Genomic DNA, 25,548 nt, shown 5'->3' with positions numbered 1-25,548 from the left:
ATTTTGTAATTTTTGAATTTATATATATTATCGCTGTCCGAATATGTATCTAAGTGTTTATTTTTTTCACATAAATTTTAAAATATTAATATTTTATATGTATACGTATTTAGGAGAATGGATGAATGAATAATGGTATTTCTAAAATTTGAACTCTATCCATTGTTTATTTATTCATTTGTTTTTTTCTACTAGTAATAGAAAGATAGAAAATTATTAATCTTACAAATCCATTCTCTCTTTTTGAAAAAATTTGAACTTCCTCTATCCATGGTTTATTTGGAATACATATAAATATATTTATTTATTAAAAAAGTAAAAATTGAATATTTTAAATGACTTAAATTTGTTTGTCCAAATATTTTTTTTAAATATAATTGTCAATATACATATTTTATTTTTTCACAAAAATCACACTTAACATAAATAATTATAGTTTATACTCATCCTTCTAAAAAACATTTTTTTAAGTCTGTGTATCACTTTCCTGTTTTGCACTAATATCAACAAAATACTCTTTTTAACTTTTAATTTAATTACATTCTATATGTATCATTACATATATATATATATACTTTTATATATATACCTTTTACATAAATCAAAGGCAAAAATATTAAATTTTTTTACATAGTTTATTAATTAATAAAATATTAATATCTTTTTAATTTACTAAAAACCAAATAAAAATAATAATCAAAATAAAATACTAAACACACAAATTCATATATTCTGACAAAATTAGTAACATAATCGTGTCAACAGGTGTTGAAACGTAATTTTATTATATAATATTGCTGGGGGCATGGGCGAGCCGTTACGGTTAATTGGGCCGCGCCGCGATGTGTGCGCCCACCGCCATACACTCTGCATTGCATCTACGCGTCTCTCTCTCAATCGTACCCATCACATACATATACACACATATATATATATATATATTGGTGCGTGCTTGCGTCGGAAAGGTTGAGAAATTACGAGAAGAAAAAACCCTGTTCCAGAAATCGGAGGGCACCTGACCTGACGGACGGACGATCGATTGAGTTGGATTCGGGGGGGTTTAGCTCAATGGACTTCTCCGCCGGCTTTCACGACGGCAACATCACGGACTTGATAGACAGACGAACTCTGCGCGGTGCTCATCATGTCTGTTCGTGTTCTTTTTTCCCTTTCAAAAAGTGCGGTTACTTTAATTTGTTTATTCATTTTGCTTTTGTGTGTGTGTGTTCATGGCGGTGGGTTGATCAGCCTCGATCGTTAGTTGATTTGGATTTGCTGCTTTTTGTGGTTCGGTTATGGTGCGGCTGTTGTGTTTTAGTGTGATTGTGGAGTTGCGAGCCCTTTTTGGTGTTGCTGGAAGTGTTTTTTTTTTTAGTTTTTACCCTTAGAGAATGTGTGTGGTAATTGAATTAGTGAGGTTAATTGTGAGAAAATGGGAGTATTTTGGTGACAATAAATCAAGTGTGGAAAAGAAGAGGGTTTGGCTTTGTGATGGTTAAGTTCTTGCAGTTATTGTAGACTCTACCGACTTTACATTCTCAAATCCTTAAAAATGGGCAGATCAACCTGTTTTGGGGACATTTCTGATGAGTCGAATCTTTGTATTCAAGTATTCTTGGGGTGTTCTTAAGTGGTTCTTGTTGGTGACTTCATTTTCAGGAATTCAATAGCAGTGTGCAAATGCACTCCTCACTCGTACAAAGGCTCTCCCTAGAGAGAGAGCTAGAGGTATGCATTCCTTTATTGCTATCCACCTGGCATTGCTTGCAAAATTTGAGGATTGGTAAGGACACAAGGTTATTGTTCATTTTGTTTTAAACTTTCACAGGGTCACCGTGGATGTGTAAATGCAATCTCTTGGAATTCACAAGGATCAATGTTGATATCAGGATCAGATGATACACAGGTGTTATTCTGCCATATACGTGTTTCAGTGATGGTTGTAAGCTCATATTCAATATATATGGGCTAATATGTGTGGTTGTGTAGCTACCTCTCATTGCTAGTTCTTTCATGAATGAGAAATGCATTTGATCAGTAATTACAATGGAAATAAGAAGTAATATAGAAACATATTGTTGAATTGCTATAACTTTAGAATCTTTAATCACAAAGGGTACTTTTGGCGGTCTTTCTGTTTTCTCTATGCTTCTGTGGTAAAATTTTCTTGCTCCATTTATTAGCTTTGAAGAGTAAATGGATTTCAGGTCACAATTAAAACATAGTTTGTCTTCTTGGTTGTATTTGTTGCAGCTTAATATCTGGTCCTATTCAAGCCGAAAACTCATGCACTCCATTGAGACAGGCCACTCTTCTAACATTTTCTGTACAAAATTTATTCCCGAAACTTCAGATGAATTAGTTGTTTCTGGGGCAGGTGACGCTGAGGTAATGCTCTATAGCTTTTCATGTCATTTGGGGTTCTGCTTTCTCATTTGGTGGCGTTATTGGTTGTGGATTCTAGGTCCGGCTCTTCAATTTATCCCGTTTGAAGAGAAGTGGACCAGAGGAGAGTGGTTTTGCCCCATCAGCAGTTTTTCAGTGTCACACCAGGAGGGTTAAAAAATTAGCTGTAAATCTCTCTTTTCTCGCAGAACCATCTATATGATGACAATATTTCTTGCGCTTCCAATAATTGCTTCTTGTAATAGGTGGAAGTTGGAAACCCTAATGTAGTTTGGAGTGCCAGTGAAGATGGGACACTGCGGCAGCATGATTTTCGCGAGGGTACTTCTTGTCCGCCTGCTGGGGCCTCCCAACAAGAATGCCGCAATATACTCGTCAGTTCTGAGTCCTCTACATTTCTTTCCCCCTTGCAGTTATTTTTTTCATCCCTGCTTCATCTCATGCCCCCTTTCTTGATCAACTTCATAGGCTTGTATGTGTTTATTATTGTTATTTGGTGTTCTCTATAGAAGCTATTCATTTAGTTGAAGTTTTATCTACCACAAATCAGCTAATTAAGGAAATAGGGTGCAACTCCTGGAAAAGAAACATACTCATACACTCGGATATGCAAATAAAAGATATATTGATGTGATGTCAACTGTATTCCTTATACCTACTTTCTATAAAAGTTGAGTGACTTGTGTAATACATGACTGCAGCTTGATTTGCGGAGTGGATCTAAAAAATCATTGGCAGATCCTCCAAAGCAGACCCTTGCCCTGAAGTCTTGTGATATTAGTACAACCAGGCCTCATTTACTACTTGTTGGAGGAAGGTACTCTATGTTAATTCATTTGTGTTACATTTTGTTAAAGTGTATCTGCTAATCATCAGCCATGATGCTTGCAGTGATACATTTGCGCGCTTGTATGATAGACGAATGTTGCCGCCACTATCATCTAGTCAGAAAAATCTACCACCTCCTCCTTGTGTCAACTACTTTTGTCCACTGCATCTCTCTGATCTTGTTAGTCCCTTATTAATCACAAATTGAAGTTCTGTTTGATACAAAATGCAAACTCAGTCCCCTGCTTTTCTGTTATTTTCTATGTTGTTATTGTTCTTTTCCTCTGCCAATAGATACTTAGATTATTTACTTTTTATGATTTTATCTTTTGTTAGCATTAGCTTCAGGCGTGCTCTCAACGAATGCTTTATACACAATGTTAATATGTCTTGCATCAAATTGAAATGGTGTACAAATCATTAGTTGCTCATGTATTTTTAACAATAAATCCTTTTTGGCCTTTTTTGGATGCAATTTGATTTTAAACCATGTGATGAGAGGTGGATGATGCACTTCCATGTGGAGTGGCATATTGGATTTTTAGAAAAATGCCAGTCCCTCGTTATTCTGCTGTTTGAAATTTGATGCACTTACTCTAGTTGCAGAAGTGAACTTGAAAGAATTTATCAACAAATTTGGACTATTTATTGCTTGATTAATGTAACATTAGCAAGACATTGTATGTTTATTCATACATATGTGCAGGTTCAAGGTTGAATTAACACTATCTGATGAAAGCCCACATTAATTGCCTTATGCCAATTATATGGTCCGATTTTTCTTTGCAGGGTCGTACTAGCCTTCATCTTACCCATGTTACCTTTAGTCCTAATGGAGAGGAAGTTCTTCTTAGTTACAGTGGGGAGCATGTGTACCTCATGGACATCCATCATGGTATGATTTTTGTTCCATTATTAGCTCTAGTAGATCATAACCCAATAAAACAATAGCCTCCTTCAATCATCCATAGACATATTTAAAGAATTGATCATTTAATTCTGTAGTACAAAGGTGGGTTACTCATAAAATATAATAATCAAAACAAGTAGATATAGTCATGTTTTGATCAGGTGTTCTCAAATCTTAGATATGGTTTCACATAAACAATTCCAATCTACATTTGGAGAAGTTGATGCAAGCTAGAATATTGTTTGCAAGATTCTAATTATAAGCAGATGAATTATCCAAAGTGATACCCAAGACCCGAGTATAATAGTTCATGAATTTTTACCTTTGTAATGCAATCTTGTGTGGCTTGGGAATTTTATTTTAAGCTAATTGGATGTCTTGGCAAACCCCTACACCAAGTGTATTTTTATGTGCAACTTTGGACTTCTTGATAAAGTCTTCATATTTCTTGAAATTTTGTCTTCCGCTCTCCCATTTCTCTCTCTTTGGCTTCCTAAAAACTTGTTTCATTCTTTATTTCCTTCATCTCGGATTCTTTCATCCTTTCTGTTCATCCTAGCATCGGTCTTTGTTGCTCTTGTTTTTCTTTCATTTTGCAGCCAAAAGATTCCAATTCTCAAAGCAGAGACAGATAGCACCTGCTGGCACTAAAAGTTCTCAGAATTTCTCTTAATCCAAATGAGCCTATGAAAGTTCATGATTTCTCCACATATGTTCCACTAAAGTCTTCTAAGATGCTCATAGTAGATGTGGTAATAATAGCCACCAAAAAATCACTATTCAATGTCTACAAACCATTTGACATCTGTTTGAATTTAACATTGCAATGATTATCTATGCTTAATACATATGAAAAACTTGGGTGGGATTGCTAATGCTTATGCTTACATGTAAGAAATTGACAGAGGCAAACTAAAATTCACACACTGTCATTATGCTTATTATGAGCAGCTTCTTCAAGTTCAATGAGATATACACCAGGAGACCTTGCAAAGCTTGTGAGCTTGAGCCCCGTGCTTGATGGTGGAGCAGGGCATTCATCTTGTCCTGGTGCATCACTAAATGGTTTCACCATGAGAAACAAATCTGCTTCAGAAGTATGCATTGTTCTCTACTTAACATTGAGTTATGAGTGTAAAGTTTGCTTGGCTGATGTTGATAGTGTATCTGCTCTTTAAAGCTTGATAAATGCAGGAAGCTGATCCAGATTGCTGAAAAATCATTAAAGGGAGAAACAGATTATTATCATGGAATTGAGGCTTGTAATGAAATTTTGGATGGTCGTGGTCATGAAATTGGGCCAGCACTGATGCATGAATGTCTGTGCATACGTGCATCCTTATTACTTAAGGTCTCCAAAGAACTATATTTTTACAGTTCATCAGCCAACAGCATAACTTGAACCCATTTCTCTTGTTCGGTTACTTTATTCTGCTCAATTAATTTGTTTTATTCTTGTTACAGAGGAAGTGGAAAAATGATGCACATATGGCTATCAGGGACTGTCGTCGAGCTCGAAAAATAAATCATTCATCTACTTGGGCACTCATTTGCATGGCAGAAGCACTATTGATGGTAAATGAATGATATACACAAATGATATGTACTATTCATTGGATAATCCAATAGTTCTGCCAAACTTCTTTGGATGTTGAATCTCATATTTAATTAGGAAACTTCTCGTTTATATAAGATGCTCCTGGAGAGAGAACCCAATCACTTATATCTCTCACAATAGTAGATAATATTGTATAAATTAATTGGTGGGAACTGATTTGAGGTCATGTTAATCAGATGTTTTAAGATGGTGGCACTTAGTCCTTTTACGTGTAAAAGGTTCTCGATTGCTAGATAAATAGCCTCATCTATAACTGCATAATTTATATGCTGCTTTTAACATTAGATATGCGGTTAGTGTATCTAAACTTTTCTTCTTGTTATGGTTGATTCTTTTAGTTGGAAAAGCATAAGGAAGCCTTGGAATTTGCTACAGCTGCTCAAGATCTGTCCCCATCTGATCTTGCAATTGCAGAGAGGGTCGGTAATATTAAGACGGCCATTGCTGCAGGTTAGGAACACTGCTCTGTTGAGAGGGTATTTTTCGCAAGTTATCTATAAGATCAGTTATTTCTATTTCTTCTTGCAAGCCTTAATGAAGGCTGAATTTTAGTATGAATGTTTTTTCTTCATTTATTCTTCGCATTCCTTTTCCAATCTCTGAGGTAGACATTGTTTTTAAATATAATTTGGAAGTGTTTTGGAATTTTGGGTTGGCTTTGGATTGGTAAAAAATTAAACAGAAAATAGGTGTTGAATATGATAGGTTGAATAGAAAATAAGTTTTTGATGGAATATTTTAAATAAAAATTAGGTTTTGAGTGTGAGTTTTTTCTTTTTTTTTTTTTTAAGTGAGATAATGTTTGGTAAATACTGAAAAGAAAGTTTGAAAACATAAGTAAACAGAGTGGCCATCAAGGCTGAATTATAGCCTGAATATTATTTCTTCATTCAGCTTAGCGTTCTATCTCCAATCTCCTAGTTTTCTCAGTTTGATCAGCTATTTCAGGGGCAGTCCATTCCTTAGTTCCCTGGTTTCTTAGCTCTAAAGGCTCTATTTTATTACTCTTCATATGTTTCCCTCTGATATTGTAATCCAACTCATCTCCTACTCCTATCATACATATACTACTTGATTTCCAAACGTAGTTACCATCAAGGCCATCCGTACATTATATTATGTCATTCAAAAAATAGACAAAATATAGTTCAGGAGTTAAGTTGAGGAATCTTGTGCAATAATTTACCTGAGTTAGTAGAACTTCAGCTTGACCTTGTAAAGATTAGGAGCTTTTTGCTTTCAATAAAAGTGTGAATTTTCTTTGCGCATTCTGTTTAAATAATACTAGGCATTCTAAGCATCTATTTAAGTTTTGCAGTCTGTTATTTTTATGTTACAAAAGGTTTTATTTTTATAGATTGTGTGTTTGTTTTGGAAGTGTTTTAAGGGTTTTTTAAGTTCAAATTAACATCTAAACTTACTGAATATTTTCCGGATGTTTCTGTAATGTTGAAGATAATGATAATTATCTGGCCCAAAAGACCCTTCATTTAATATTCGCATACCTTGAGCAGGCCTTAATGCAGTTGTCCTTTTTACCCACACATGTCACCACTTGGCACATCTGGATGATCTTGATCTTGATCTTCCTCTATGCATGAATTGCAATGCTGATTTTCAGATGTTACTAGTTTTTATTGGCAATTTCACGTGATTTGCAATTCATTAATGGTAGTATCTTTATTTGAATTGTGCATTACTATCCATATCTGGTAGTTCTATATCAGGTTAAGTCCTAATTTTCAATTTGACAAATATCATGCGCTTGAGTTAATAGCTGAAGTCAACAAGGCTGACACAGAAAGTGGTAAACGATCAAAGGCAAATCCCTATGGAGGGAGAGTAATTTCTCTGAGTGACATAATTTACGAAGGACACAATGAGGCTTTACTCGATGGGCCTGACAGAGAAGACTCAGATTATGACGAAGAGCTGGAATTGGATTTTGAAACTTCAATGCCTGATGAAATGCATGATGTTGACTCCAATGTTCTTCCCAGGAACTTAAATTTGAGGATTCACAGGAAAGCTGATTCAGCAAGGGAAAGTGAGAGGCCCAATGGCTCTTCTGACCAGGCTGTTTCATCACTGGAAAGTGATAAAGTGCCTTACAAGGTTCTGACTCTTTTGTTTGCTGCAGAAGTATTTAGTATATATTCTCTTGTTGTGTGTTGTGTTTCATTTACCAATATTTTTTAAACTTTAATATCTATTTAATTTTAAGCCCCTTGGAACTTTCCTCTCTATTGCACAATTTTGTAATGGTTTATTTATCGCTTCATTTTGCATTATTACTTTTCAGTTTTTCATGATAGACTGACCTCTTTAGATTTCCTTGCTCGGTGCTTGTCAGAATTTTTTTGGAACTTATGTTTTTTATTTTCCTTAGCATTTAAAACTTGTAAAAGGTAAACAGTTTCCATCTCTCCATATGATCTTTAACTGTAAATTTATGTCATTTTACCACTCAAGCATAAATCTCTTTGATATTAAACTTTACTATTCACCAATGTTTTAGATTGTAATAGCATTCAAAATCTTGGCTCATATGAATGTACCTGGCACTTGTTAAAAAAAAAAAAAAAAGGAATGAATCTCTCTGGCTGTTTTCACTGCTGACTCATGTTTAAGTTGTGTATTAGAGCCTTGTTATCGTAAATGTGTTTCTTTTCATGTTGCAGCCAGAGGTAGCAATAGATATGAAGCAGAGATATGTTGGCCATTGTAACGTAGGGACTGATATAAAACAAGCTAGTTTCATTGGCCAAAGAGGTATGTTTCAAGATTTTACTTTCTACCATTCGGTAACATAGTTTTGCAAGATAACTTTTTCTTTTAATAGTATGTACATTACACGGGATCAAATAGGATTCCGAGTTAAGGAAATAAGCATAATGCAATGATCGTGAACTGCTGAAACCAAGTACCTGTGAAGTTTGGAGATAATTACCCCGCAATCATTCTTATAATTGTTGAATTTGTATGCAAAAAGCTGAATTGTAGTTGAGGCCTCTCAGTGCAACGTAGTGTAATATAACAGGAGGTAAATTTGTTAAACTCCAAGAGGCAATTGCATTTGGACTGACCAGAATGAATTATGTCTCTCAATTGCTTCAACATATTGACTAAGATCACTAAGCTAGGTTCATTTGTGAACAATATCTTATATGTTGAAATATATTTTAGATAGATATTTTAGTTGATAATTTGATATTATTTAGATTTGTTAGTCATCATATAATCATATCTCCTTGATTAGGTTCTTATCTAGATATATTACTAGATTAGGTTGTTCCTGTATGAGCATACTCAATCATTTACTTTGGCATATCCATTATTCCTCAATGAAAGATTTTTTAGTCTATTCAGTGAGAATGTGTGGCTATCCTGTCTCTTTATTGTACCAGGTGAATATATTGCCAGTGGAAGTGATGATGGTAGATGGTTTATCTGGGAAAAAAGTACTGGAAGGCTATTAAAGATGCTGCACGGGGATGATGCTGGTAAACATACATACACCACCCACTAAAAATAAAAATAGGCAAATGAGTTAGCTTGCCTGTATTTATTGCATTCAGAATTTTCAATGTTTGGACTTTTGATCGCCATTTTGGAATTCTGAGTTTGATTCTTTAAGCGACGGTATATGTAAACGGTCTTGTATCTCATTCATCGTCGTTCTAATGATCATGTATCTATGTGTGACACTCAAGCATTTCAAAAAGTAATTCTTGAAGGTCTACAATACATATGTGAGTAATGAGTATCATGCACGGATATAGCACATTAGGGCAACATATGAGTGAGATACATGACAATCTCTGTACGGTCAATTATCAAAGTGGTACGGATGCTATTTATAGAACCAAAATTACATTCTTGTATTTTTCCTTGTTAGCCTTTACTCTCTGACAATAGTACGTAAATGCTTAAGATTATCAAACCTTATGAAACCCTAGATTTTGTATGAGTTGGGCTTACATCAGTGTATACATGATTGCATATGTTGGGTGCTCTCTACACTACATGTTCGTTTGAGTTCAACTTGGCACCTTTTGCATGAAATGCCATTATTCTGCTCCCTGAGTGGATCGCCTAATATATATATATATATATATATATATACATATATTATGTCTAATATATTTTTTGCTACACTGTGCAGTTGTCAACTGTGTACAGTCCCACCCACACGACAGTGTTATTGCAACTAGTGGAATCGATAGCACCATTAAGGTAGGAGGAGTTACATATGTGTGTGTGTGTGTGTATATATATATATATGAGTTGGTTAAATCTCTGAGATGAGTGATAGCTTATTAACTTATTAACAAGTTAATGGTTGTAGATCTGGAGTCCAACTTCTCCTGCCCCATCCATTGTGGCTGGGGGAGCAGCAGGACCCGAAACTTCAAATATATTGGATGCCATGGAAGCAAATCAGCGCAGACTGTGTCGCACCCGCGAAGCATTTCTGTATATCCTATGAATCTTTCGATTACTCATGGAATCAGTTCAAGAATTTTATTTTGTCTTATTTATTGCTATGATTTCCAAGCTCAGTTGCTGAAGCATCCTTTGTCTTCTTTACTTTGAACCATTATATAAACAATTCATTTTTGTTTCAGGCCCTTTGAAATTCTGGAGCGGTTCCGGATGCACGAGTTTGCTGAGGGAAGCTTTCATCCATTTGAGTGCACACAGAGCTGATCTGATGGTATTCCATTTGCAGTCTTTTCTGGTAGGTGCAGTTCTTGGCTTCATAACTGAAATTGTCTTAATTCTCAACTTATACAATCCCCAATGATTCGATATTGACGTAAATACATCAAGATATTTGCAAGCAGTGATGTTGCGGTATTAGATATTTGCTGTAGTCGATTACGGAAAACGTATATAAGCTCATACCACCTCATTCCATTTTCGCTAACATAACATTTACCTCATTCTATCGATTTTGGCATTCAAATTGTATATTTCTTATATTGGCAGGATCGAGGGGTTCCAGCCAAGGCCAGTGGACTTGCTGAGTTTTGTGAATCTGGAGCAGTCATCATGTAAAGAAAGCCCTTTTATTATCTGAAAAAATAAGTACAGAGAAATAAACAAAGACAGCTCTTGCAGCAGTAGTGGCCATAGGCAAAAGGTTCTCTCTCTCTCACTCACTCACACACTCACTCTCACTCCTAACTCTCGCTTTGATCCAACATTTTTAATGACCATCAAAGAGAGAGATGATGAAAGATTTGTGTATAAATGTCATCATCTAATATGACCCTTTCTTTAGTTTTGTTTCACAGTGATTGATTTGGCTTGATATATTATGTTTTGAGATTGGTTTCACCTATATCCTACCCTGCCCTACTCTACCCTATCCATCCATGTGTGTGCTGTGGATACAATGCAATACAACACAATTCTTTTAATACTGTATAGTGTGTGAACTATCCTTAGGTCATGAAGTGGATTGCATTTATTTGTGTATTTAGTCAAAAGTGTAGTGCAGTATGACGGTGCCTGCTGTTCTGCTCTGTTTGTCAAATAAATTGGCTGCAGATCTCATTTATTTCTCTATATTGATCACTTTTGCTTAGTATTGTTATTGTCTGTATTTTGTATCGACATTGATAGATTATATATATATATATATATTTGAGTTGATTTTTTTTGTTGGCAAAATAGCAAAACAATTCTATGTGGTTTCCGAATTCGTGGTTTAAAAAATGTTGCATATTCTCTCCTCGAACGTTAAATTTTATCAGATTTGGCTGTTATACTCTTATTTATATATTTTAATTTGAAAAAAGAGAAAAGGAATAAAGGTTGGATCAGGTTTTCTCTTTTTTTTTTTTTCTCCAATTTTCTTTCTCTGTGTTTTTTCCCCCCAATTTTCATTCTTCTTGGTTTTTTTTCCTTTTTTTTCCTCTTTCTTTTTCTCCAATTTTTTTCTTTATTTTTCCTTTCTAATTTTCTTTATTCCTCAATTTTTCTTTTGCAACGAGGAGCACCTAGTTCTTTCCCTTACTTAAATTGATTTTAAATTTGGATGTCGAATTGATTTATTAAATTTTTTAGTTTGGTAAAATAGAAGAAGAAATTGATAGTACGGAGAAGAATAAAAGAAGAAGAAAGAATGAGGAAGAAGAAAGAAATATGAAATTGCTGTAAAAAATAATTATTAGGTATTTTAGTAATTTTATACGGAAATATATCATTTTATAGACTATTTTTGGAGTTTCAGAATGAGAGGGTTTTCAGCAAATTTGGAAAACCAAATGGGAATTTTTTTATTATTTTGCCTTTTTTATTTAATTTAAGTGTTATCATTTTATGAAGAATGGATGGGTGTGTTTGTTCTACGAGTGGTTTGAAAAAATATATTTTTTACGTGAGATATAAGAAATTATATAGACAATATAAAAATAATATAAATATATAATATATTAATTTTTTTGAAAAAGCTCTATTGAAAATTTGAGTAAAAGAACAAAGTTGTAGTTTAATAGATTTTCTTTTCCAACATCAATTCCCTATAAAAGTAAAATTTATTTGGTAATATATTTCTAAATGATAGTATGTTTGTTATATTTTTATTAGATTTTTTTATTTAATATAAGTGTCCACACTTTTGTGTTAAGTATTTAATAATTTCTTTAATTAAATATCTTAGATTATAGTTAAAATAATTTTTTTTATTATATTTTAGTATATAAAGAATATATTTGCATTCAATAGTTATTGTGATAATATTTTGTGAAACTTCGGTATGTTTTACTTACTAAATTATTTAAAGTTCAATAAATTTAATAATATAATTTTATAATAAATTTGCTATATGGTATCTCTGTTATTCTAACATTTCTGTAATTACAATTTTCACATTTCTTATTCATACTAATTATTTAAAAAGTCAGATAATAGGTAAGAACTAATTTGAATTTTATATTATATGTATATATATACAAATAAATAAAATGAATTGAGTCGAGGCTAGTATATCTATTTTAATAAGATAAGGTTGTGCAATTCAACCTATGCCAAATTGATTTACTAATTAGAGAGAAATATGTCCCCATCCTTTTCAACTACACTCTGCTGTCCTTTTCCTCACCTACAGTTCCCTACAATTACTTCTTGTGTATATCTATTTACTTTTTATATTATTATATTATTATTATTATTATATTCACACCAACCAACCCCATCCATATCTTCTTCACAGTTAACACCCTCTCTCCATAAATGCCCATTATATACATATACATATATATATATATAATACGTATAAATCGAATACAAAATATATATATTCAATATAATAATAATATTTGAAAGGAAAAGAAAAAAAAAATGAAAAGGGAGGTGCTAGAAGCACAGCACAAAGAGCACTCCAATGGCGTGTTCCCCAATCTCCACCGCCTTTCTCCCCAGCGGCGCGTAGGCCACGCCTCCACCGATAAGGCGGACGCGCTGCCTCCGCCGCCGCGTGGAACCGACGGCGCAAGCATTGAAGTCGCGCGTCGCCCCCGGGGGCGACCGCCGGGTTCGAGGAACAAGCCTAAGGCGGCGGTGCCGATAGTAGTCGCGCCGGCCGTATCGGAGCCTTCCATGTGTCCCTACGTCCTCGAGATCCCCGCCGGCGGCGATGTGATCGAATCTGCGGTGAACTTCTGCCGGAGGAGGAACATCGGTCTTTGCGTCCTGAACGGAAACGGCGTCGTCTCGAGCGTCACGCTCCGGCAGCCGTCCGCCGCATCCGCACTCGCGTTTCAAGGTCGATTCGACATCCTGTCGATTTCGGCCACTATTTTGCCGGCGGGAGGACCGTCGCCGGCGGATGGATCGTTCGCGATTTTTTTGGCCGGACCGCAGGGGCAGGTGGTCGGAGGTAACGCCGTCGGGCCTCTGGTCGCGGCGGGGACAGTCTATCTAATCGCTGCGACGTTCGAAAGTCCGTCGGTTTTCAGGCTTCCGACGGCCGACGGTGAGGATCCGGCGGCGAGAGACGACCGCCATGAGTCTCCGAAGGCGGTGTCCGGTGGAGACGGCGGTGGTGTTCCTGCGTACAGCTATCATCCACCTGACGTTATCTGGCCGCCGACCGGTAGACAGCCGCCGCCCTACTGACGATTCAATTTTCCGGTGAGCTAAAAATTATCTGTGCTTAGTCATTTGCTTAATTGTTTGTTATTCGCTTTATAATAGTTTTTGTTTGATAATATATACTTTAAAAAGAGTATTTATGGTGTGCTTGCTTTTGATTTGTACACTATTTTTATTCCGATTTATCTCACAATATTTGTCTTTCCATTTTTTTTTAAAAAAAATATATATTATTATTATTTATAATTTATTATACCATAAATATAATTTTTAATGATTTATTAATTATAATTTTTTAAAATTCTCATATCTGTCTTTTTCTAAAACTGTATAAATTAAAATATAATATATAAAACAAAAAAAGTGCATAGTACATTACAGCACATTTCCAATAATAATACTAATAATAATTTCAATCAATTTTTTATCACAATATTCAAAATCTTAATGAAAATTAGTGACGTTGATGTAATAAATTGGCAGAGAAAAGGAAAATAGTAACAAACAAACAGAATAATATATGCATGATTTGAGGAGTTCTTTTAAGAGGAATTTGGGAAACATGTTGGATTAAAGGTATCTTTAAATTCTAACCTAAATCGATTAAAAGTTGTCTTTAAGACAATTAGAAAAGGAGATCAATGAGGCAGACAACATTAGTTAATTATTTGAATTCGGACAAATTAAATATATATTGATCTTGTACAAAGAAATGATTAAAAATATAATATTAATTATATTTGGCTAATTCACACCCGCTGGTTAACTTACTTGTAATTTACAGCTGGTTGGCCAATTAGCAGTCCCACGAATCCGCTCATTTAAACTTGTATTTTACTATATCTGAAAAATTAAAATTTTAATGAACTCAATCTATTTCAACAGCTCTGCTCTGCTCTACTGGTCATTAACACATCCAAATTGGAGAAAAAAAGTTAAAAACACTAACTAGATAGATACAAGAGAAGAAGAAGAAGACATAGCTTGCCTTGCTACATAAAATCCAATGCTATGTTTCTTTGACTTTTTCTTTTCAGCTTTTATTATTTTGAATACTATATTATATTTGTATATTCTTATTTTATGAAATATCACACTAAATATATATAATTCTTAAATCAGTTATTTCCAAAATTCAAACCAAGCAAAGAAGCACACACAAAAAACACTAATAAGATATAAATAGTACTTTTATTTTCATTTATTTGTCTTTCTTGCTCATGTCTTATATACTATACTATAATATCAAGGGAGGGGGGACTACATATATATATATATATATAAAATATTAGGTCAGTAAAGTCTATTTTTTGACAAAATGAGGGGTTAATATGGATGGAGGCAACTTAGCATATAAATAAATCCACACCCCCTTCTCAACTCCCTCTTCTTCTTCTTAATCTTCCCCCTTTTCAAAGAGTTCTAATCCTCTCTCTCTAAAACTCTCTCTCTCTTAAGTATATACACCTCTGGATATGGAGCTATGGCTCCCTACTCTATTCTTACAACTCAGCTTCTCATTATTCTTACACTCGCCGCCCCCGCTCCCCGCCGCGGCCCCCGCCATCCCAGCCGCCGCCCCGCCCCAAAAACCGCCCTTGTCAGTAACAGAACAACTCACATTGGTGTCGGAAGAGTATCGGTCCATGTTCGCCAGCGGCGAGTGGCGAGGATGCAACGACGACCACGTCGAGGACGGGGATGAGGCCGACGACGACGAAGAAGAAGACGTTGCGTCGGAATCCGAAACGCTCCGACTCCGAGTGTTCCAGCAGCGGTTGTTACCGGCAGTCGTTGCGTCTCCCAGCAGCATTTGATCGAAGTGGTCGGTCGTGCTCGTCGACTCCCCATTGCTGCTGTCTGTGCTGTAGGATCCTATCTCCGAGAACAACGAGGAGACGTCGCTGTCCGCCTCCGATTTAGCTCGCCCGGGATTACGGGACGAGCGGCTCCGGCACGCACAGGTGCGGCATCCGGATCCGCCCACGTTCCATGGCCCGTCCGGGCACGATCCCGGTTTACACGGCGGGTGGTCTCTCGGTTTCTTGTCCCGGATCATCGAGCTTCGGATTGGTCGGGGGGCTCGGGGCGAGCACCTGATCGAAAAAATCAATGTAATTTAAGATAGATTAAATCAGAGGCGGTACAGTCGAAATGAACAAAGAAAATTTATATTTCACATATTTGCAAAAATAGCTATTTTTATCCTTTGGCCGTGCATGGTGTAAACATCATGCCAAATGACAGAAATTGCGACTTTTGCAAACTTATAGGATATATTTTGCCAAAAAAAGATAAAATAACAAAATTGATAATGGATATACATGAGAGAGTTTTTGCAATTTTTTTTTCAAATGAACACGACGCTTTCAAACCTATCTTACCTCGAATAGAAAAGCATATACGCATCTTGGGACACTACCTTTTCGAGCTCCGCTGTTTGCACCTATAGCCATTATAGTAAACACAAATAGATCAAAAACAATCTGATTAAAGCCAGTTGAGTTATCAACATTTGATTCTTCAGACCGACTCGGAGTTATCAAAAGAATTTAGTGAATGTTCGATGAATTTAGTGACACATAAAGATATAGATACACACACATATATATTGCAGGGAAGTCGACCGGAAAGAACATACCGTACTGTCATCGGCTTTGTACCACTTTCCCTGATTATTCTTCACATAACACACGTAGTGGCCAGAAAACGTTGCGTTCATAACATCCAGGTGAACCACTACCCCATAAAGCTGGTAAATCGGGGATTTGTCGCTTGTTTCGCTCATGTACTTGGCTAAATTCAAAATCTCCGGAAACTTGACTGCCTTGTTAAGCTTTCCATATTTTCCGGACTGTAAAAGCGACGACGTCAGATATAATGTAGAGAAGAGGACATAAATCGAAAGACAAAAAATACTCAATTGCCGAATGAGGTCACCTGAAATCTTTTAAGAGCAATGGTGAGGACATTAGGAGCTTCGAACACTCTCAACTTCTTTTTGGCCTTCTGATAGGAACAGCATCTGCAAGAAAAGTATAATTCATTGGGGATACTATCATCTACAACAACGAAGGAATGAACGGATTAGAAATCCAACACAAATTATTTCTTAAGCATCGAAGTCACAGATCACTCCGAAAGAGAACAAGTTTTCTAAGTATCAAGTCTATAATTATATACAGCAATTTCGATGAGATGTGGTTTGGATTTGATTCTACACTTACATATGGTAGAAAAGTGCATTGTTAGGATACTACTCGGATCGTCAGAATTTTCCCTCATTTAATACATCAATATTATCGTGTGGCATAAAAAGTCAAGATTATAACCCTGAAGAATCTCGAAAATGAAAAGCAAACAGCCGGACCTTTATGATTATGGGAACAAATAACGTGAGCAACAGTGCAATTTGAATAGTATCACAAATCGAATTGGAAAGCTTGATGCGGCTAAAATACGAACCTGCTACAATTGTACTTATTTTCACCATCCAAAATCTCCGACCGAGTGAACTGGCGTAAAGCATCTTCCAGACTGCCTATGTCTCCACCTATCTCAACAGTGAGATCCATTATTCGTTCGTGCTGCTTGGATCTGCCTCCACATCCTAAGCACTCGATCTGTGTTTGAATTCACATATAAAAAGCAACATAATTTAATAGCATGTCCAATGACATTAATTTCTCGATAATATGAATTTAAGATTCCCACCTTTGACTGGAGGTAGCCACCAAATGTAAGCCCCAGCAGAGTCGTTTCTTCATTCAAAGAGCTCGGCATCTTGACTCCACTTTCTTTCAGGCAAGCTGATTGCATGGTTTCAATTGCATATCTGTTAATTTAAACATACGTTAAACATATATGCAGCTGATAAATGTATAGATCCAGAAAGCATACAGTTCATTTAAAAACATATTCCAGGTATGCAAATGCCTAACCACCTGAGAAATTCATGAGCATCTTCTTCCCTGCCATTAGCCAGGTTGCGCCCTATATTCTGCATTTGAGACATCACCCGCTCGGGTGACAGAAGTGTTTTGCCCTCCTTAGCCTTCTTAACCAGTGCTTCTAACTCACAGGTGAAGCACCACTCTTTCGTCTTACCTAATTTAAGATTAAAAGGTATGGGAGTTCAAAATTTCAGAAATACGAGTAAATGGAGGGATTCACAAAATGACTGCAAAGCAACAAAGTTCAAAATCAATTTGAGCGGTAGGGAATGACGGTGACGCACAATCTTTGGTATGAAGTCCTTGGAGAAAATAAGCTGTAAGCGGAGGAGTAAATGCCAGACACTGGAGCACGGCATTTGCGAAACAGCTGCAAGATATTTGGGCATCAAAATCTTTTATCAGGCATTCATAATTTTTGGATTATGACAAATCAGGTCACAAAAACATGTCAGGACCATCGAACTTATGTTTTACTATATTAACATATATCAATTAAGCCATAAAAATGCAGACTGCTGATGAAGCTAACAGATACTCGTACTTGGGCAATCATTTTCGTAGCTAGAGCACAGCCATCAACCATATGATAAAAAATCACTACAGTCTAGAGAGAGAAACTATCTATCCTCCAGTTATGGATGTCACTACGGCACTATGCAAATGCCCAAATTGAAAATAAGTACTTCTGCCATCAATATCATGATAATAAACTCACATATAGAAAGAAGTTAACACAGATCACAAGATTATCAGGTTCTCATTTTAGCTATAACGCAATCAAAGAGAGCTTGTAGTGTTTTACCTATTCCCGCAATTTATAAGTCCACGGGGGATTAATTCAATCTTGTTCCAATTGTAAAGCTTCACAAAAAGCTCATATGAAAATGACCCGCCCTGTAAAACATTACCATGTTAGTACTTAGTAGTTCTTGCTTTCATCAATGAACGGACAGGTAAAGAAGACAGGTAAAAAAAAAAGAAATAAAATATTTGCGTACCTCAGGTTGTCCCTTAGTCCCAACTTCACCACCTAAAGAACCATTCCTACTAAAGCTTGAAGCTCTGTTCTGACCTACAGCTTTCCTTGTCAATGCATTGGTCCCAATTTTCGCGCCTTGTGTATAACAATTGCTGCATGAAGCAAAAGGTGCATCCATAGGGGCAAATTCATTTTGCGCATCCGGAATAGTGTTTCCAGCATAGTTATTTGACGTTAAACTAGTTTTGGAGACTCCTGGCGCTGAAGATCCATTTTCTTTCACAGCATCTAAGTTACCATTTGTTCTAGAAACTCCTTGCACCAAGTCATCTGGTGGTGTTGAAGATTGCAGATTAGCCGAATGTCTGAGACTAGCACTAGAGGAGGACATTTTAGCTTCCTCTTTCGACTTACATCCCATCACAGAATTGCCAACACTGTCCTGGCCAGGCAATTTGAGGCTTGAAAGTACAGGTCCTCGGGACTTCAAAACATCTTCACTCAATTTTGATGATTGTGTAGACTTACTGGCCACTGATGTAGATGTATAAGGATCATCTCTAGAGACAGTGTTTGTGTCAGAAGCTAACACATCAGCACGGACATTAACCCTATCAGGAAATTGAAGACTCGAGGAATCCTTTTCCTTCAGTTGTGATAATTCTCTTGACTTGTCGAGATATGATGTGGATGGACAAGAATTGTCTCTAGTGACTCTGTCTGTTTCAGAAGCTACTGTTTCGACGTTGACTTTAAGTCTTCTGGAAGACTGAAGATTGGCAGCTTGAAGATTCAATGTGCCAAAATTTGCAGATACATCAAATGCATCAACCTTGGGTCGAATGGATTTGACTGCTCCACCCCAAAAATCAGAGGATGGTGTTGCAGAAGGTGTTGCAAACAAATGGTCATCAGAAGCTGATGAGGTTGAGGAGTCAGACATATCATCTATATCAATGCAACCAGACTTGAGAGGATTCGAGTCACTAGAAACGGCCACTCCTTGTTTAGGATTGATCAAATTAGGTTGTAATGGCTTCATTGATTCCACATGTACATTTGAACTCTTCCCGCCATCTCTGTCACAAACTTTTGAGTTGCGATCCAAAGCTATCAAAACATCAGCTGAACTGGCGGACAAGGAAGAATCAACAGGAAGTGACTGGAAAGATTCCTTCACATCTATATCAGTTTTTTCCCAACCATTGCTGCTTTGAGTTTCAGTGCCATTCTTCTCGTAAAGAACATGAGATATGGTATCGGAAAACAAGTCTTCTTCAGAATGCGATCCACCTCTTTTAGTAGCATTCATTACACCATTCTCAAAAACGTTTTGACTGCTCTGAACTTCTTGCTTAAACTCCTTGATAAGGGGATGCGAGACCCCATCAATATTCTGATGTGAAACAAGGGAGAGACATTCATCCTTGTGGCCATCTCGCCAATGGATTAATTGACATTTCCTTGAGCTGCAGCAATTATGATGTGAAATTAAAAACTCAACATCAAACACAACTCTTTCCCAGAGAAAGGAAAAGAGCCTAATTTCTAACAGAAACTTCACTTTCCGAACACGACTATTCTGAAGGAAAGGCAGAACCAGAATCATTATGAAAAAAAAAAAAATGAAGCTCAGCAATATAAACAGATCCAGATAACACATAAAGACCAACATCTCCTGAAACATGTACTTTCCAAGTATATACCTCAGCAAAAGAAAAGTTTACTACTGTGAATTGAGAATGACACTGTTAAATATTCCTAAAGAGACCAAGTGTTCCATACGTCGTAATTTAGCAGCTTGTGATTGTAATGTTACTTTCGTTTACCATATGATGGTTCATAAGTATATACGCACAACATGCTAGGGTAGTATTTGGAATATAAGCCATAGTATCAATTACTTCTCAACGACGAATTTGACCAATTAGATACTGATATTGCGCTAGACAAATAATATGACAAAGAATCGTACTCCTAAAATTTCTTGTATGTCTGTATTAATAAAAATAACTTCACCAACACCAAAATGACTAATAGTATTTTGTTAGCAACAAGTACATGCATCATATATAAATCCAAAAATTACTCTAAACAAAAAGGTTCTATCAATTTGTCGTGACCCACAAAATCAGAACGTGTGAACTATATGTACGCACATACCAAAATCAATATCTTCCAATATATTAACTTACATGCATAATCATGTGCTTTTTCCAAATAAGTATTACCAAATTATTTTTGTGCATAAATTCAAAATCTATAAGATATCACTACCTTATAGACTCCCTGAGTCTTAAAGATATAGATACTATTTGACTAGAAAAAAGATATTTTACGTCTGAATTACCTCGGCTGTAATTATTTAGATTTAATATACAAACACAATCCAGCTATGCTAGAGGATATTACTTTTATGAAATTAATCCTAACCGGGATTCCTGATATAGAGGCAGAACAATAAATTTGACAATCATCTCATGGCATTCTAAAAATGTATAGATTGTTATATGTTTACTATTGAAGCCAAATTCGATTCTGAAATCTTCAAAAGTTGAATTCGCCTATCAGTGCTTTATCTACGAGATTCTGGGAGAAAGAACAAGTTCATGTAATCTCTACAGCAGCTTCCAACATAACCAAAATCCTCATAACAAGATAGCCAAATCTATAAATTCTATACAGTTCCCGTACATGCATTTCAGGACAAAAAGCACAGTTTTCTAATAATAAATTGCATCCATTGACCTGTTATATAAGAAACTGTCGAACTGGAAGATTCATTCCAAAAGTAAAGGTCATACTTTGACGAATCACAAACAAGATCACACTTTAACAGATCCCAAGAGTCCTAAATCCTTGTCGCGACTTCTACTTTAAATTAATTACGTTACTGTTCGTCGGATGGCGGCTGGTGCAAACAGATTACATGAACACGATACAAAAATATGCTTTAGCAACTCATCTTCATTAATCAAGACATCTAGAATCCAGTGTCGACGAAGATCATTCTACTGTTATAACATAAAATTCGATTCCTATCTCCTGATATAGCCACATATCATGTTAGTTAGATCTTAGTTCCCATCATTCCTGCAAATCAACATTCCTCTTCTCAACTTTCCAGCCCTCGGCTTCGTGGCACTTGGCTACTATTCAGAAAGCTACTAACTTACAACCAATTGCAAATGGAAAAAGGAACAAAAAGCAACACACACGCACAGAATCCAACAGACAAGAACCAAATCAACCTTCAATCAAGGGATAACTTTGTACACAAGGCTAAAGCTAAAGATTAAAATTTTCCAATTATCCATGGGGGATAGAAATCACAATTACCAGTATCGAACAGCTTTACACTGCTTGCAGCGCGTTGTGGTTGGACTAAAGCACACCTCGCAACGATACGGGCCACACGACACCGGCCGAGCAGGAGGCGATCCCGTTCCTAAAACCGGCGGAACAACCGGTTCCTCCGCCGCCGATAAAACCACCGGCGCCTGAACCGCGCCATAGCCGCCGTACCCCACGGTCGCTTCTAGCTCAGCCCTAGCCGTTTCCTCCGACGCCAGCATCATCAGCCGCCTGATCTCCTCCCTCCGCGCAGCCACGCGCCGCCATTTCCAGCGCGCCACGAACCACCCAACCAACACCACCACCACGCTGCACAGAAACCCTAGATCCCCGACCAGGATCATTTACACTCCCAATCAACTGTGGATCAAACACCCCCTCTAACACTCCACTCCACTCCACTCCACCACCACCGCCACAACTCTCCGACGACAATCTCCAGCTCCAATCACCTCCCGCCCCAACCAAAAACCCTACCCCCAATCAATTCCGCCCCTTTTCCGACGAACGCCAAACTGACCAGACTCCCAAACCTTGCCGAGCCGAGCCGAACCTCCCTACAAATCCGCCTCGTACAATCGAGCCCAATCTGCAAACAGAGGAGCGGAAATTGGGTGAGATCGAGAATTGAGAGGCATCCGCGTCGCGTCGAGACGGAGACAGAGATAGAGACAGAGACAGACAGAAAGATTGTTGGATGGGAAAGTAATCAAACCACAGCCAAAAAGGGATTCATACTCATACATACATCCAATACATACCCACACATACATAAAACTGACTGTAAATAAATTTTCACGCCAATGATAAAGATTTACCTTTTTTTACTCTTGGCGAAGAATCACAATCGCTTCTCCCGTTTGCCTTCGCTTTTTCAGCTCTCTCTCTCTCTCTCTCTCTTATTTTTCTCTCTCTTGTTCTTCGTCTCCTTCTTCCGCCCACTGCTTCTCTCTTTTTAACTTTTCAACATTTTTGACCGACTGTAAATTATCAAAACCAAAACAACGTGGTTGGTGGGTGTTTGTTTCGTGTGTTTCAATTTTACTATTTACTTTTAGTAATCCAAATTAATGTAATCTCATCCTAAATTAATGTATTTATTTTTACGTGATTTTAAAATATTAATATTTTATATTTGTGTAATAATACAAATACACTGATGAATAAGGGTTTGTTCTTTGTTACTTTTTTTCCTATTTATTTATTCAAAAAAAATTAATATATTATACGTTTATTATTTTATATTCACCACACAATTTCATAAAACTATTTATTTAAATTACTTTTACAAAACAAATACACCATAAACAATTTAATTTTAAAAATTATGAATATTATAATAAAATTTTATATAATATAAATAAATAAATATTTATAGTATTACTATCAATTAGTTTTATAAAAAAATTAAGAATTTTAAAAATAAATACAAATATTTGTTAATTAAGAAAAATATAAATAAAAGTGTGTTTTGAATTAATAATGTCGTACCGAAAGGTTAAAAAATTTAACTAAATGAATTATATTTGTTAAATCGGTTCAAAATTAATAAACTAAAAAATAGAAAAAAAAATATAGGTATTATATTTTTTATTAATATTAATTGAAAATAGTGTCAGCAAAAAGTATTTGGTGAATAAACGGTTGTATTTACATAATATAAATTTTTTTAGAAATATAATACTATTAAATATTTTTTCTCATTAAACATCATATTAAATATTACAATTTTTACTATTTTCAATAATCTTTTGTCTAAAAACCTTCAATAATATATTTTATTAATTCAAAATAAAAAGGGTCAAAACACAACTATATACACACAACATTACATAATATATTTTCAGTCTTATTGTTATTTTTGTAATATTGTCGTAGAATTACAAATATATATTATCTGTTGTATTTTGATTTTAGATATTTTTTAAATGAAATATAGAAAATTATGCAAGTAATATAATAAATAATATTTTATATTAAATATTTTATTATTATTATTTTATTTTTTTTGCAAGATAATAGAAAATATATATTTGTCCTACCCACATACCCGTATATGATTACTGTATATATAAAAATTTAAGTCAGTTAATGTAGACATAGAATTTAAGAGGGGTATGTTTGTTTGGGGATTGGATTTTAAATCCGTTATTTATCTCTTTTTTTTAAAAAAAATATATTAAATCAAACAATTATTTTTTATTTTTTATATTATACTAAAAATCAATTTTACATTCAAAACATTACATCAACACCTATTTATATCACATTATATAACTATTCAAATTCAAAATTTTTACTATTAAATACCAATTCAAAATCCAAACTCCAAACTAACACCCTCGAGATGTATTATTAGTAAATAATTAAAATATAAATAATCATATATTAAGATTAAAATTTTGTGAATGATATTACTAGTAAATTATTAACAATCAGTAAGAATAAAAAAAAAAAACTTAAAGAGTGTGATTGGTACAGATAAATAAAACCAGATAAATAGAAGTCGTCTCACTTCTCTTGTTTATTTGAGTCAGATAAATGGAATTTAATAAATAAAATTTTTTTATTTTTTTATTTTCATTTTTCGCCTATAGGCAGAGAAATTGAAAGAAATAATATTGCAGTATATATATTTTTTTAATTTTTTTATCTTTTGTGTACTATTTAATTTTTATATTTTTAAAAATTATATTATTTTAATTTTACAAAAATCAAATTTAATTTATTCTTAAAATATTTAATTTTTACGATTTTTTAAGAAATTATACTAAAATATAATCTTAAAAAAATTGTATATAATTTATAAGTTTTTTAAAAAAAAATTACCAAAAATATTTTTCATAAATTTTTATTCGTTAAAACTTTTTTTTTATCCGATTAATCATTTATTGTTGTTTTGATTTATTCATATAGCTGCATTTTTTAAAATTTCTCAACTTAATTTTCTCTGTATCACCGAACAAGAGAATTAATTTTCATTCTCACTTAATTCCATTTCTCTTAAAATTTCATTCTTTATACCAAACGTCACCTAAATGAATAGACTAACTGTGGACGAAGATATATATATATTTGTTATGTTCTTCAAACATAGTTTTTTAATTGCGATTTCTACAAATAATAATAATAAAATATTAAATAATTTATACAAAAGTCAATCAAAAAGAATCACATATTTTTAAAAAATCAAAATAAATTTTAAACACTCGTCTTTAAAAGAAAAACTTAAAAAAATCAAATATACGATTTAAAATAATATATTTTATATTTTTAATACAAAAAATAATTTTATTTTAAAAATATTAAGTGAACGGATTCATTATTATATTTTCTAAAAAATATTATATACAAATAAGTATTATAAAATATCGGAAGCTAAATGCAGTAAAAT

General features: G+C 34.9%; 3 protein-coding genes across 8 annotated transcripts; 2 read left to right on the top strand and 1 right to left on the bottom strand.

Moving 5' to 3' along the window:
- Nucleotides 1–892: 892 nt before the first annotated feature.
- On the top strand, nt 893–11,105 carry LOC127242552 (protein ALTERED SEED GERMINATION 2). Of its 2 annotated transcripts, none has more exons than XM_051262132.1 (20): nt 893–1,178; nt 1,660–1,728; nt 1,829–1,906; nt 2,254–2,388; nt 2,465–2,572; nt 2,652–2,780; nt 3,108–3,223; nt 3,298–3,415; nt 4,024–4,129; nt 5,096–5,241; nt 5,325–5,495; nt 5,609–5,719; nt 6,101–6,212; nt 7,540–7,877; nt 8,444–8,534; nt 9,170–9,265; nt 9,928–9,998; nt 10,111–10,238; nt 10,391–10,503; nt 10,755–11,105. In XM_051262132.1, exons 2-19 carry the CDS (start codon nt 1,681–1,683, stop codon nt 10,470–10,472), a joined length of 2,184 nt encoding a protein of 727 aa, XP_051118089.1. In that variant the 5' UTR covers nt 893–1,178; nt 1,660–1,680; the 3' UTR covers nt 10,473–10,503; nt 10,755–11,105. The 2 variants fall into 2 exon arrangements, with proteins under 2 accessions (XP_051118089.1, XP_051118088.1); XM_051262131.1 differs by having other exon boundaries at nt 895–1,146.
- A 1,967-nt stretch (nt 11,106–13,072) lies between these two features.
- On the top strand, nt 13,073–16,044 carry LOC127242538 (AT-hook motif nuclear-localized protein 28-like). 4 transcript variants are annotated; one of them, XM_051262098.1, is made up of 2 exons: nt 13,073–13,904; nt 15,438–16,044. In XM_051262098.1, exon 1 carries the CDS (start codon nt 13,113–13,115, stop codon nt 13,887–13,889), a length of 777 nt encoding a protein of 258 aa, XP_051118055.1. In that variant the 5' UTR covers nt 13,073–13,112; the 3' UTR covers nt 13,890–13,904; nt 15,438–16,044. The 4 variants fall into 4 exon arrangements, with proteins under 4 accessions (XP_051118055.1, XP_051118058.1, XP_051118056.1 ...); XM_051262101.1 differs by having other exon boundaries at nt 15,379–16,044; XM_051262099.1 differs by having other exon boundaries at nt 15,324–15,447.
- On the bottom strand, nt 14,966–23,107 carry LOC127242537 (ubiquitin carboxyl-terminal hydrolase 17-like). 2 transcript variants are annotated; one of them, XM_051262097.1, is made up of 12 exons: nt 22,973–23,107; nt 22,140–22,743; nt 18,820–20,269; nt 18,624–18,715; nt 18,103–18,188; nt 17,810–17,972; nt 17,580–17,700; nt 17,331–17,488; nt 16,806–16,890; nt 16,507–16,719; nt 16,250–16,311; nt 14,966–15,961 (listed from the first exon to the last, which is right to left on the bottom strand). In XM_051262097.1, the coding sequence occupies exons 2-12, from the start codon at nt 22,496–22,498 to the stop codon at nt 15,319–15,321; spliced, it is 3,432 nt and encodes a 1,143-aa protein (XP_051118054.1). In that variant the 5' UTR covers nt 22,499–22,743; nt 22,973–23,107; the 3' UTR covers nt 14,966–15,318. The 2 variants fall into 2 exon arrangements, with proteins under 2 accessions (XP_051118054.1, XP_051118053.1); XM_051262096.1 differs by lacking the exon at nt 22,973–23,107 and having other exon boundaries at nt 22,140–22,885.
- Between the last annotated feature and the right edge of the window lie 2,441 nt (nt 23,108–25,548).

Source organism: Andrographis paniculata, unplaced genomic scaffold (assembly GCF_009805555.1).
Source record: "Andrographis paniculata isolate CXL003 unplaced genomic scaffold, ASM980555v1 Contig87END, whole genome shotgun sequence".
Lineage (NCBI taxonomy): Eukaryota > Viridiplantae > Streptophyta > Magnoliopsida > Lamiales > Acanthaceae > Andrographis > Andrographis paniculata.
This window is presented reverse-complemented; position numbering and strand designations above follow the sequence as displayed.